Genomic DNA, 13,885 nt, shown 5'->3' with positions numbered 1-13,885 from the left:
GGGGGGAAAAGTTTAAAGGGGCTTAGGTGCTTTAAATGTGCACATATGCTTTCTGCTGCCGGTGCTGAGCGCTGCAGCTGCGCATCCGCCAGCTGGCAAAAGAAAAAAAAAGCCCTGTTTTTGGCCACCCGTGCAGAAGCTGCCTCTCTCTTTGCAGCGTCCTGCGAGGCGGCGGTTTGGAAACTGCGGGTCAGAAACGGCCCCAGGTGAAGCGCCTTCACTGCCCCCCATGTGGAAGCCCCATCCACCTGAGCCACGCCCCCGGGGCGGGCGGTCTGGAGGCTCCGTATTCAGCAGAATACACCTCCAAGACGTCTTCCCCTGCCCGTCTGTACCCCGCCAAAATTTCTGTCAACAATTTGGTAGCATGTAACCCATTTTGGAATATTAAAAAAGCTATTTCTGTTATTTTTTTCTTACTACGTACCACAGATAATCTGTTTCCAAAATAGTAGCAGTATTGCAGCAAACTGTCGTAAAACACACCTTTGTTTGCCCCTTAAATGCAAACAAATTAATTATGGTCCACATATCATCTTTATGAAGTGTTACCTGGAGTTTCAGTTGTCTATGGAGATTTTCTTGGGGGGGGGGGAATCGGGAGTAAAAGGCATACTCCCAACAAAGTTGTGTGATTGCGCTGAAGATTTTCAGACACATGATGCTGATCTAGGACTAGGAATGCTCCAGCAACAAACCATTTATGGGGAAGTCCTGGGAATGGTTTGTTGCTGGGGCATTCCTGGTTCCTCCCAGGATGAATCCTGGATCAGTGTGACATCATCTGGAAATCTTCAGAGCGATCACACAACTTTGCCTGGAGTATGCCTTTTACTCCTGGTTGTGTTACATATGGCTGGAGAAGGATCAAAGTAATACTGGTGATAACACAGTGGTCATCACAAAACAGTTCTTGCTGACAGAACAAACACTAGGAAAGCTTAAAACCACATATAGAAACTATTTCAGAAAAGGCTTCCATCATACCCTTACTGTGCATCACTCATTGAAACTCCAGGTAACACTTCATAAAGATGATCATGTGGGCCATAATTAATTTGTTTGCATTTAAGGTGCAAACAAAGGTGTGCTTTTTACGCCATTGTTTTTCCACCACTATTTCTGTCTTTTTCCATACCAGCCAGGGGAAATCTCTTAAGGATAAAAGGATGGCATTAGATGTACAGTGCCTTGCCAGTACAGAGAAGTTTCTGTCTGAAAACACATGTGGAGTTGTGGCCATTAAACTGGATTTCCTCACATATGTCACCTCAGGTTTTCTGTGCCCTGGCTTTTCCACACTTGGGAGGTACACAACAACAACAAGAACAATCTTAATTTAAAACTTCTGATATTTTAAAAATACAGTAGGCCCTTGGTGTCTGCTGGGGTTTGGTTCCAGGATGCCCTTGAATACCAAAATCCATGGATGCTCAAGTCCCATTAAATACAATGGTATAGTAAAATATAGTAAAATTACATAAAATGGCAAATTACATAAAATGGCAAAATCAAGGCTTATATATTTTAAAAATACTTTCAAGCTGTGGATTAAAAAATATATCTGCATATGGAGGGCTGGCTGTAGTGCTTCAGACAATGCAGAGTATTGATAGCTGGAGTCTCTTCCCTGGTATCTGAAGAGAAAGTAGACTGAAATCCAGGAAAGTTCATGCTGCCAACTTCTTTCTTCCAGTTGATGACTTCCTCAGATGCATTTGGTGGAGTGGAAGCCAGGGACAAACACACACACGCCCCAATGGCATATATATGTCTGTTCCTGGCTTTCACTCCACCAAATGCATCTGAGGAAGTAGGTGCATACTATCAACTTTTTTCTTCCATTGAGTCTCAAAGGGGCTACAGGATCTGCCTCCAAATGGCTGGTGCCCTTCAAGTCTTTTCCGACTTATGGCGACCCTAAGGCGATTAGTTCAGAGGAGGTTTACTGCCATTCCCTTCCCCTGAGGCTGAGAGAATGTGACTCGCCAAAGGCACCCAGTGGGTTTCATGGCTGAATGGAGATGCAAACCCTGGTCTCCAGCACTCAATCCACTCCTGGCTCTAAAGAGGACCCTAGATTTGTTTTGTTTCAGATGCGACCCGACCTTTGATTTGCATTTATTTAAAATTGTTTTAATAACTTTATATTCATTCGCCTTGTTGCACTGAAAATCTTGCATTCGTTCTGGGTTTTTTGGAAGCTGTGTGGAGAGAGAGATGAGCAGGAATCTGTTGCCCCTGAGGGGCCCAAAAGTACCCCTTTTTACCTCAAATAACGCTGCAGGAATAACCCAGTTTGAAACCGCTTTAACTGCCCTGGCTCAATGCTAGGGAATCCTGGGAACTGTAGTGTTCGTGAGACAGCTCTGGTGCCACAATAAACTACAGTTCCCAGGATTCCCCAGCACTGATCCAGGGCGGTTAATAAAGAGGTCTGTGTTTCGACATGGAAGAACGAGGCGGAGAGCGAGGTAAGGAAATGGCGCCCAGTCGCTCAGTGGAAGAAGAAGGCTCGAAGGGGCAAAGCCCGCCTTCCTGCCTCGTTCGCTGCTGCGTTTTGGGATACAGGTACCTTTAGAGAAGAACCCTCCCTCAAATTCCCTCACACTGACAAGGCAGGCAGCCATGATGATGATGATGATGATGATGATGATGATAGAGTCCCTACAGTGGGAGAAAGGCAGGATATAAGGAAACAACAACAACAATAATGATTCCCTCAAGCTGTCAAGAGAGTCAACGAAGGGCTTCAAATAATAATAATAATGATAGAGTCCTTATATTGGCAGAAAGGCAGGATATAAGGAAATATAATAACAACAACAACAACAACAACAACAATAATAATAATAATGCCACCTCACACTGGCAAGAGAGGCAAGGAAGGGCTTCAAATAATAATAAGAGTCCCTATATTGGGAGAAAGGCAGAATATAAGAAAATAATAATAATAATAATAATAATAATAATAATAATAATAATAATAATGGCTCAATGCTGGGGGATCCTGGGAACTGTCATTTTGTGAGACATTTAGCCTTCTCTGTCTGAGGGCTCTGATGCACAACAAACTACAATTCCCAGGATTCCCTAGCACTGAGCCAGGGCAGTTACACAGCAGTCTCAAGATGGATTAGGTATTTCTGCAGTGTGTTTTGGACCAATGTCGCCAGCCCCTTTCCTTTGTCTGCTCAAACTGTATATTCTACATGCTCAACTGTTTTAGGTTACTGAAACACTAGAAATGTGTGGACTGAACATTTTGTTGGGTGGGTGCAATTCTTATGGGTTGTGGGCACAGTGTCCTCATTTTGTGTCCCTGCCAAGAGATACACACATCTCACTGGGTACTTCCCTCTTTCTGGGCCATTAGAATTAACTAAGCAATGATACAACAAACATGAAACATAGCCCCTTTCATCTATTAAAACACAAGGTAGTGGAATTAAAAATTAGGCAAGCAGGCATGGTGTCTTAACTGGATCTGTCTTGTTTTTAATCCTCATTTAGACAGGTTGCAGTACTGAAAATCTTCCTTAGGAGTTTATCACACTGGAGCTGATTTCGGCATTAAAGAGTGATTAAAGTGTATTCAAAGCATTCCAGAAATGAAGCGGAAATGGTGAATAGCATGAATTATTTATCACACGCAGTTGCGCAAATAAAGTGATAACGGCAATGCATTGTTGCTGAAATCCTGAAAATAAAAAGATGTGCATTAATGCTTCTTTGTGACCGCTTTAATGGCGGGTTTTGTGTCACATCCTGTAAAACCATGACGCGTAATTACGTGATTTTTCTGGGATATTCACGGGATAAACTCCCAATGCCCTTTGTGTGATAAACTCCTTAGGTTGTTTTGTGAGGAAAAGAAAAATAACTTTTGGGGGGAGTGCTGATTAGCCTACAAGGCCAAAACCAAAGATGGCAACTGTGGGTGTCCCATTTTGAGAAGGACTGCAGAACAGGTATTCGGAGGGAGGTATTCAGAGGGGGAGGGTATAGCTTTCTGGGTGGTTGTGAAGACAGTCAAGTGGGTATTTTCTCATATCTTCACATGTTCAATGATCTGGGGGGGATGTCCTCAAATTGTGCTGAAACTTTTTTTTTTAAAAAAGTGTGAGGGGGGAAGTCTTTTGGTGATGGAAGGGTTCAGGGGCCTGTGGGGCATGCTATGGGCAGCACCCCTGCTCTAAACAGTTTGGGGCCAAGATATCTTGAAAGACGTCCTCCCACACAAGTCTGCCTGGGATCAAGATCTTCCACTGGTCCCTGTGGAGTGTCCAATAACCTGAGAGGCACATGGTAAATAGGCCAGGACATAGTGGGGCTCATAAGTGATACATATAAATAAATTATTTAATACTAAGAACCTATGGTTGTTAGTTGTTTGAGTGTGGGTCTGGAGACCAGAGACCCCTTCACATTCAAATATAGCACTGTGAATCCACTTTAACCTCACTGACTCCATCCTATAAAATCCTAGGATTTGCAGTTTAAGGGGGGAAATTTAGAAATCTCAGTCAGAGAGCACCACTGCCTCAACAAACTACAAATCCTAGAATTCCCTAGGATTTGGTCATAACTGTTACAGTAGAAAGGTTTTGAATCCCCATTCAGCCATGGAGACTCACTGGATGAGTTTGGGCAAGTCACACGTACTCAGCTTTAGAGGAAAGCAGTAGCAGATCTCAAAGAATAAACTGCCATGGAAACCTTAGAATAATGTTGCCATAAACGAGAGTTGACTTGAAGACACATAGCAAATAAACAATTTAATGCAGTGAATGGAATGGAGCGCTTTTTAATTCTACAGCTCCCTTTTCTAATCAAAGATTTAGAATACCAGATTCATGAGCACTTTAAGATCTGAATGGTTACTTTGACTGAAAACTCTTTCATGCTCAGTCAGAGCTAGCTGAATAGTCAGGGTGTCCAGATGTCATAACTACAAGGGAAGACGAGGCACTGCAAAATGAGGGACATTAAAGAAAAATGTAGAGCAAATAAAAGCTAAAAACGGCAAGTGCTTCCTAGAGTCATGCTCAAAATGGAGGACATTTTGAAATTCCTCTTGGACAGAAGGTTGAAATGTAGGGTGTGTCCTGGAAAAGGAGGATATCTGGTCACTCTGTGAATTGTGTATAATGGGAATGGTATAGGGGACACTGCCTCTTGGGGTGTGTATATCCAAAGTGCAAATATTTTTTAACATATATTAATTTATATATAGTGATTGATTTTTCCCTCATAATAGAGGAAAACTCAAACCATCCATTTGAGAATTGAAAAAGAAATTCCAAAATGTTAAGACATTTTTTATGAATAACTCACACAACATAAATGCTGTACACTTATGTTTATATATATGAGATATGTTTATCCTATTTATTATCTTACAGGTCCAGTGTCTTTACATACCAAGCTCTACACTTCTGTACCTTTAAAAAAATAAACAAAAGGTTGTTTATCTATTTTAAAACCTTAGAACTTGTTCCCCCCAATAAACTCTTAAGTGGCTTACAACAATAAAATATACATATAATGAAACCTGTTCTCAAAACTTAATAAGCAATCACCAGAAAACACCAGCTTCGCAAGACCACTTTGGTGCTGAGTTATACAGCCAAGGAAAACAGTGACTCTAAATCATTTAAAACAACTGTGAAGAGCTTTCATAAAAATATAATGACAGGAATTGAGAAGATAATTCATTTGTCATCAGTGCTGTCACATGTACCATTCAGTAGATGCCTCTGGCATTTGTAAAACCACATTTAACACAATATTCATAATCACCCTAAATGTCGTATCTGGGAGGCAAATCAAATTTTCCTATAACAAGATATTGCAGTGTATGTCCTGGAAAAGAAGTAATATCCTTGCAACAGAAGTGCATCTCTCAGCAGACACATCCTAATCCCTTGTAAAAAAAACAAAAGTAACAACAGCACAGCTGCAGTTATGTCACTAAAATCTGTTGAAAAGGCCCAGAGAGATATGGTGCTTGTTGTATCTCCTCCAAATATTTAGTTTTGGTTTTGAAAAACAAGTAATGTCTGTCTGCTCCACAGGAGGCAAGAAGTGTACACATCAATAATTTTAATATGTAGGCACTAACTGTAAATTCAGTCATTATGTGACAAGATTTTCCACATTGTTCTATTTTACTTAGACCTGTGCATAAATTGCAAAGTGTGCCTTTCAGTGGGAATTCATAACTTGAGTAACAATCCCCCAGGATGCTTTTACCCTGGAACAAATATTTACTGTTACTTTTCTGTTGGAACTACACTGGCATGGGTTGTGTCACAGGAGGAAAATAGCCACAGACGCAGCAGCTGTGAAGGAAATAAAATGTTAGAAAAATAAAGTTGCTTGAGGCTGGCGGATTATGTCTTTCTTTCCTTCCCATGGCTGTGCTATCCATGAAAAAGTGCAGAGCATAATGCAGCGCATTAGCTAGATTCTAGCCACTGGATATAAACATCATCATGGAAGATAATTCTGTCAGTGGCTACTACTCATGATACATAATTATATATTACTTCAAGTATTGGATGTAGTTTGTTTCTGAATATCAGACGCTAGGAAGCATGACTGAGGGTGCTTGTATCCTTGTGTTCTACTTGTCGGCTTTTCAGTGAGATCTGAATTGCCACTGTGGAAACAGATTGCTGGGCTAGATAAGCCTTTGGTCTGATCCAGCAAGGTCTTCTCATGTTTTTATTAAATCAAAAATATTCTAGGTAAATAGAATACTTTAGATTAAGAATAAAGAAATTAAGGTGTAGTGCTCGCAATATCTGCATTCTGTCACATCCTGCTGAGTGTGAGGGATCACATGCTTGAATGCTCCTCCATGGGGAAGATGTCCCTACGCATAGAAAAAACAACAACAGCATGTCAGGGGAAAGGATAGGCTAGAACCATTCTCCCCAATATCTAGTTTTCTGTTTGTAGAGATAATTATTTTCCTATGAAGGAGCATTATGCTACAGTCAGAAGTGGTACAGACCAGGTACAGGTTAACAACATCATAGCTTTACTGACTGTTAGAATTTTTCAGTTACAGCTTATTAATTATATCTGGTTCTACAGGAACCATTACTTTGGTCAGAAGTTATACTTTTAATTTATATCCATGATATTACCCTGTTCTTAATACTACTCCTTTTTATTACAATCTCTTTCTATCATATTTTACAACATTAGTATAAAGGTAGTTTAATAAACTATTGGAAGTTCTCTTATATGAACATTTATTTACTCTACTGTTCCAAACACAGGGTCTTGGGGTGAAAATATATTGGATTATTTTCTAACCACCAAGCAAATTAAAACAAGAGATGGGGCTGAAATCATCTGGTATCACAGAGCAAACAGTAAGTTACAAATGACAGAAGCAATAGAAAGTAAGTATCTACTGGAAAATGTATTTGAAGGTAAAATTAACTACAGTTCATTTGGCTTTTGTATGCCAGATTATTAGGAGGGAACCATCTTTCCCTTAGGATGCATAAGTCTTGGCCAACCCTTTTCATTCAGGCATAAATATTCTGACTGGATTTTTTCTATCATTTGGTAAAGGCCCTGGAATTAGAATGAAAGCCATATGGATTCCTGACGATATGTGCTGTGGTTATTAATCTATTAGTAAAATATTAATAGTAACCATCTTCCTTGTTTTGAGTTCCGGTAACCATAACTTTCTCTACTCAGTCTTCTTTTTAAAAAAGACAAAAAATTGTTATGCTATTAGCATGAGGAATAGCTCAGTCACAATACTCATAATCATAAACAAGGACTGTGAAAGAATGGCTTGAGGTCACTGTATGGAATGAAGTTTGTAGAAAGAAAGTTTCCCATCTTCTAAGGTCCCTTTGCACTAACCTAGACCATCTCAAGTCTTTTCAGAAGGTCCCCCCACCCCTAAACAGGGTGGGATGGAGTGCAGGAAGTTATTGGAGAAATAGGAGAATCACCCAATTTCAGGATATACTTTTTTTAAAGGACTATTATTTCTCTGCAGGGGAGGAATGCTTATCACAGATGAAAACAACAACATATGTGACAAATTGGAGCAAATTATTTGAAGACATAGCCCCGTTTTTCTGGATCAGTATGCAAAGGGAGACTAACTGCGAGAAATAAGTTGGTAGCATTAGCTTTCTTAGACTTAAGTGTACTTTATCTGATTGATGGTAAACTGCCTAAGAATAGACTTTTATAGCTATGAATGAGCAGGCTGTAGGTGTGAATGAGGCATAAATACTTTAACCTAAAAGTATCAGGTCCTGTCTGATCTTGGAAGCTAAGCAGGGTTAGCCCTGGTTAGTACTTGGATGGGAGACTGCCAATGAATCTCTAGTGCCATAAGCTATATCAAAGGAAGGAACTGAGAAAAACCTCTCTGTGTATTCCTTGGGCTAAAAAAACCCCAATTAAATTGATGGAGTCTCCATATGTCAACAGGCAATTGGAAGGCTGAATAGCAATAGAAATGCAAAACTTGTGGGTATGGTGACAAGGTGACAGGTTCTCTTGGTTCCCCAACAGCCATAATTAAAATTGAACTTATCACCTCATAACCATAGCCACAATTTGCATTTCTATTGTTATTCACACATACAACCTGCTCATTCACACTATAAAGGGTATGTCCTAGAACTTCACTGCATCAGTCTGATGAAGTAGACTTTCCGTTAAAGTCTATGAAAGCTATGCTATCAAATCTTTCTCTTAGTCCGAGATATTACAAGATCTTTTTCATACACTGCAAATTATATGTGCTTTTAAAAGCAAACCAAGTGAAAAAATCATTAAGTAACTGATTCAAGATTAAACAAAAAGAATAAAATGAGATTTCTTCGGTTGCTGCTTACTTGTGAATTTAATTCTCAACTGGTGCTTTTTAAATAAAGCTTTCAATATACTGTACATGTTTTAAAAGTGGAATTCATCATTTCTTCCATCATTTACATTGTTGAGGTAGGGGGTGAGGGATGACAAAGTTGCAAAACATGGGTGCAAAACATGTGTCTTCCAGATATAATGGACTCATTCAGTTCACAGAAACCCTGACCAAAAAGCCAGTGATGAAGAATGCTGGAGTGCAGAAACAACTACATTTGGGGTCATTCACACTCATTTTGTACGAGGAGATGTGGATCTGTGCAGTGATGTAAATACGAATCGATGTCCAAACTATGTTTAGAGCGATCAAATCTCTGCAACCTGGTTCTGCATTCACCTGGTGCACTTTTGGATAACAATGGCAGTGGTCATGGAGGAATGGATCCCAGCGATCCGAATTGATTTGGTACACATTTGCACTACAAAAATGTGAATCCTCCGGTGCTGAATGCACCAGGTAAAGTTGCTTTCTCACCGCCCTGCCCCCCCCCCCACTAGCTGAGTGCGTTCGGTGCACAGTGGTGCTGAAATAACCGGTTTTCCACAGTATGAATTTCATAGTTGTGAATGACCCCTTGGAAGGCCCTTGATTCTCACCTAGTCTAAGTGAAGAGTAATAATCCTGTTTTGTAAATGGAAACTGAAAGACTGTAGTTCATCTGTCTGATACTCATGCTCTCCCTTCCCTGGATTAAACTAATTTCTTTTGTTGTATTAAACAGTAGAAAGCAGTAACTTTTATCCTGATTGTTTTTTATATCATACACTTTACATCTTTCCTGCTCTTGTGTTTATGCACAGGTACTGCCACATGATTAGAAGCAGATGTCCTTCTTGTGAGGGGGACGGAGAACCAATTATGGCTCTCCCCAGAAACAATAGTGATAACACAACAGGAATGGCTAAATGAAATTAAAACACTGACAAAGGCTCAAGCTTGATTTGTAAAAGTTATCAAAGAAAAGCTTATATGTTATAATATGTAAAATAAAGGGTAGAAATTTGTTTGTGCAATAGAACAGCACAAACTGTGCTGCTGTATGCAGTGTAGAAGGAGGAAGAAGGCGTGCAGCCCTTGGGCCAGCCCATAAAGGAACTAAGGCATGGAAAGTGGATGATTTGAGCCAACAGATTTTGTCTGCTTCCCTTGCACGTGCTGTGTAGACTGAAAAAGTGCAACCAGTAGCATAATGCATCAACCAAAATTCTGTGCTAAAACTGCAATCCGAACACGAAATAAATCTGAACAAAATTTGGTTAGGTTAACATATGAAAAATGTGTTAGGATTGGCACTTTGAGTAATGTCCTACAAGACATCTTTAACGCGTTATAACATTGGCCAGGTTCAACGGGCGCAATAGGGCGCCTTCGTCACATGCGAAGGCGGTGCCTCTAGACGCCCCTCTGCCCCGCATGTGACAAGGGCGTCAAAATGGTGGCACCCTGTACAGATGGGCACCGCATCATTACACAACGGACGCCTAGCATCAGCACATCACGCATCAGGCTTTTTGCCGGTTTCTTTTTGGTCCGCGAGGAAGTCCCGCAGTCTGGGCTGTGGCTTCCCCGCAGACCAAACGGGGCGCCAAGAGACCATCCTTTTTGGATATTAACAATATATGACACTTCTCCTAATGGTAAATGAAATACATTGCCCTATTAGAGGATAGTCCATTAGGTTCAAATGTTGCAGTTTCACCCAGTGTGCTCAGCCAGCTCACTCTTTCTTCCTTACCATCTCATAGATGTAGTTCATGAAGTGGCATTAACTGTTAATGTCATCCTGATGAAAAATAGACGTTAAGTCTATGAAAGCTTATGCTACCAACTTCTTTCTCTCAGGCCCAAGACCACCGGCCAAAAGTGGGTGCCCTGGCAAAACTAGGGTACCAGAGCCGCGTGGCAACCGCACGCTCCAGAATCCTAATTTGTAGGCGGTGGCATCATGGTGGCGTCCTGTCCAAGGGCATCAATAACATACACGTGATGTATGCAATGCGCCACAAAAAGAACTGGGTTTTTTTTTTAACTGCGGAGGAATGCCACTCGGTTTGGCAGCTGGAGCGTCCTTCCGCTGTTTAAAACGGGAAACTCCAGTCCACTCTTTAAGGGAGGTCGTACTGCCCTTAGTTAGCCTCAAAGATGCTACAAGGAATCTTTACATTTTGTACTTTTTTAGTTAATTGTTGTGGAACTTAGTAGGCAGTCCCTTCCTAAAGATTAACAGGAACACAGAATGAAAGTGGTGGTGGGTGGTGGTGGTGGGATGATGATGATGATGATATCTTACCCACCTCCCCCATGGGGAACACAACAGATATACATCAGTTAAGAACACAAACAGTATTATTATATTAACCTCATTTTATAAGCGCTGTAATTTACCACAGGCTGTACATACAATCTTTTTAATTGGACAGTTTCCTGCCCTCGCGTGCTTACAATCTAGAAAGACATGACACAGAAGGAGACGAAGGTTGTGTGGGGAAAGGGGATGAGGCCAGCATTCTCCTACCTCCAAGCCGCTCAGGAGATGACCTGGAGGGAGGGCTGGCTTCTTAATGGAGTTAATCATCTCCAGGGGCTGTTGGAGCTAGCTGCCTCTAGTAGGATAATACATATAAATACATAACACGGAAATGATTCAAAAACAGGCAACAAAAGAAAAAATCAGCAAGGCGACAATTTCAATGCCTGGAACTCTTCTCGGAACAGGATGGCTTCAACTCTGTTTTGAAGCTGGTTAAAGAAGTGATGGCTCTTGCTAGGGAGGAAGAGGAGGTTCCAGGAGTGAGGGGCAGCGAATGAAAAGGGGCAAATCCAAGATGGGGCAGAGGAAATCCTGGGCTGGGACAGCAGACCTTGATACAGAACGGAGGGCCCTGGTGGAAAGTGAGGAGAAAGAAGGTCTGAATAAGTAAGGAGGGGCCAGACCATGGAGTGCTTAAACTGGACAGCAGGAGCTTATACTGAATACGAAAAGGGAGGGGGACGTGAAGGGATGCCAACACAGGAGAGATGTGGTCAGAGCGGTGGGTGGAAGTGATAATGCGTGCAGCTGAATGCTGGACAGAGATTAAAGGACCTTAAACACATAGACTGAGGGTAATTTTATACACAATGTTTTTAATAATTTTGAGCATGTAACAAAGTTTATACATTGAACTCATGGCATCATGTCAGCAGTCAGAAAATTTTGGATTTGGAAGCATTTTGGATTTTTAAATTAGGGATGCTCAATATGCACTTCTAGTTTAAAAAAATAAATGCTATTAAAATAAAACATAAATGCAAAATGATAATTTGACACAGTCTAGAATTAGCACTTGTATTTCATTCATGTGAATAAACATGCTGATTTGATATTCCACTGGAAAAATTATAAACGGGAGGGGGATGAAAAGTTAGAGCATGACTCATTGATGAAATCACTTAAACCTTCATTTTTCTGTTTTTAATTGCCTTGTAAGAAGGTTTCCTGGCTTTTTAGAAGTGTTTGCTAAGATAGAAGTGGGCGTACTTGAACTGCTCTGAAGAAGAGGTGTGGGAGAGACGATTTATAGAGGAAAGAAAAATTTCTTCAGCACGTTAGAGTTACTGCTGAGCAACAGACTGTGGGTCATTTTTAAAAAATAAAATTAAAAAGGCTACAGTATAATCTTTTTTCTTTTGTACTCAAGGTTTGTATAAGAGTACTGGCTAAACACTGCCTGCTGCCCTGTGTGAATCAAGTATGTGGGATTACCATAGGGCTCTCTCCTTTTCCTCATTATATTAAGCTGCAGGTGCTTAGCGTGGAAAGATTTGGCTCTGCAAGAGAAGAGGGATTAGTTCAAACACAAATCCTAGATAGTTTGGTAGTGCTTTCTTGTCCTTAAAATTTGGGTTACATAATCAGCCAAATAATCCCTTCTAAAAACTCTAAAAACCAGCAAGGAGTGCTTTTTCCTCTCCACCCAATGTACACTGTTAGGATTCTAAACAAACAGCAGATATTTGATTCCATTTGAACGTTTTTCTTTCCTGCCAGCATACAGTGCTATTTGAAAGTTAGTTTTCAAACCTGGCAGAAAAATGCATTCACAACTATGTTCAATTCAGATTTTTTTGAAATAGAAATTATATGCAATATGAAGTCAGTATGAAGCTCCGTTCTCTTATTTTAGTACAGTAGTCCCAAAAAAGAATGATCAATTCTCACTTATGCCAAGCTGAACAATAACACAGCTCCTTAGATAGTTCTCAGTATAGAACATATCATCTCTTTTTCAGAATAGCTTCCTTTCTGGCCTTTTTGTCTATAGATATAGTTCTCAAATAGTGCTATTCAAATCCTCAATGTGCGTAGGTATAAATTCATAGAGAATAACAACGGAAGATACAAAGAGCGGTGCAAATGACCCTGTTGTAGTTTTTTCTCTGTAGACTGCTTGGGAACTTCATGTTCCCAGAAGAAATAAGTTTGCCTGTGGGGGTTTTACCCTTTCCAGCTATGTCCAATAACAGTTACAAATGATCCCATTTTAACATATTATTATCATGTATCAAATGGATATGATTATGTGAACATAAAGTTGCTATAATAGCTTATAATATCATTAGAAAGATGCAGTAACCAAGTTTGGTTGCAATTCAGCATGGCTCAGCATAGTATAGTAATTCTGTATTCAGACCAATGCTAGACTGAGCTCTATAACACCAACCCTGGACCTACCATTTAACTCCTGAAGCTCTCTCTCTCTCTCTCTCTCTCTCATGCACAGCCATTCTGTGCCTCATGGGGAGTGATCAGGGAGAAGTATCAGGCTCTGTCCCTATAGCCAGACACAAATGATTGCAGCAGCACTGAGATCTGTCAGGATCCTCTGGAGGTCTCAACAGCGGTGTAATCAATTTGCAGGGATTTCAGAGTATACAGGAAGATGGGGTGGATGGTTCTTAGGGTTCTGTGCAATGGCTGAACAA

General features: G+C 40.6%; 1 protein-coding gene across 4 annotated transcripts in view; it reads left to right on the top strand.

Moving 5' to 3' along the window:
• Positions 1-1,781: 1,781 nt before the first annotated feature.
• The window catches only part of FAM151B (family with sequence similarity 151 member B), a 102,793-nt gene continuing 90,689 nt past the window's right edge, over positions 1,782-13,885 (top strand). Inside the window, exons 1-3 of one of the 4 annotated variants that reach the window (XM_042449628.1) lie at positions 2,404-2,474; positions 5,406-5,465; positions 7,293-7,418. In XM_042449628.1, the coding sequence (XP_042305562.1) occupies positions 7,400-7,418 (19 nt within the window). In that variant the 5' untranslated portion in view covers positions 2,404-2,474; positions 5,406-5,465; positions 7,293-7,399. Of the gene's footprint in view, positions 1,814-2,340; positions 2,475-5,405; positions 5,466-7,292; positions 7,419-13,885 lie in introns of those variants that run through there. The other 3 variants (XM_042449630.1, XM_042449627.1, XM_042449626.1) reach the window with 3 other exon arrangements.

The sequence above is a fragment of the Sceloporus undulatus genome, chromosome 2 (genome assembly GCF_019175285.1).
Source record: "Sceloporus undulatus isolate JIND9_A2432 ecotype Alabama chromosome 2, SceUnd_v1.1, whole genome shotgun sequence".
NCBI classification, from domain to species: Eukaryota; Metazoa; Chordata; class Lepidosauria; order Squamata; family Phrynosomatidae; genus Sceloporus; species Sceloporus undulatus.
Note: the sequence above shows the minus strand (reverse complement) of the source record. Positions and strands in the feature narration are given on the sequence as shown.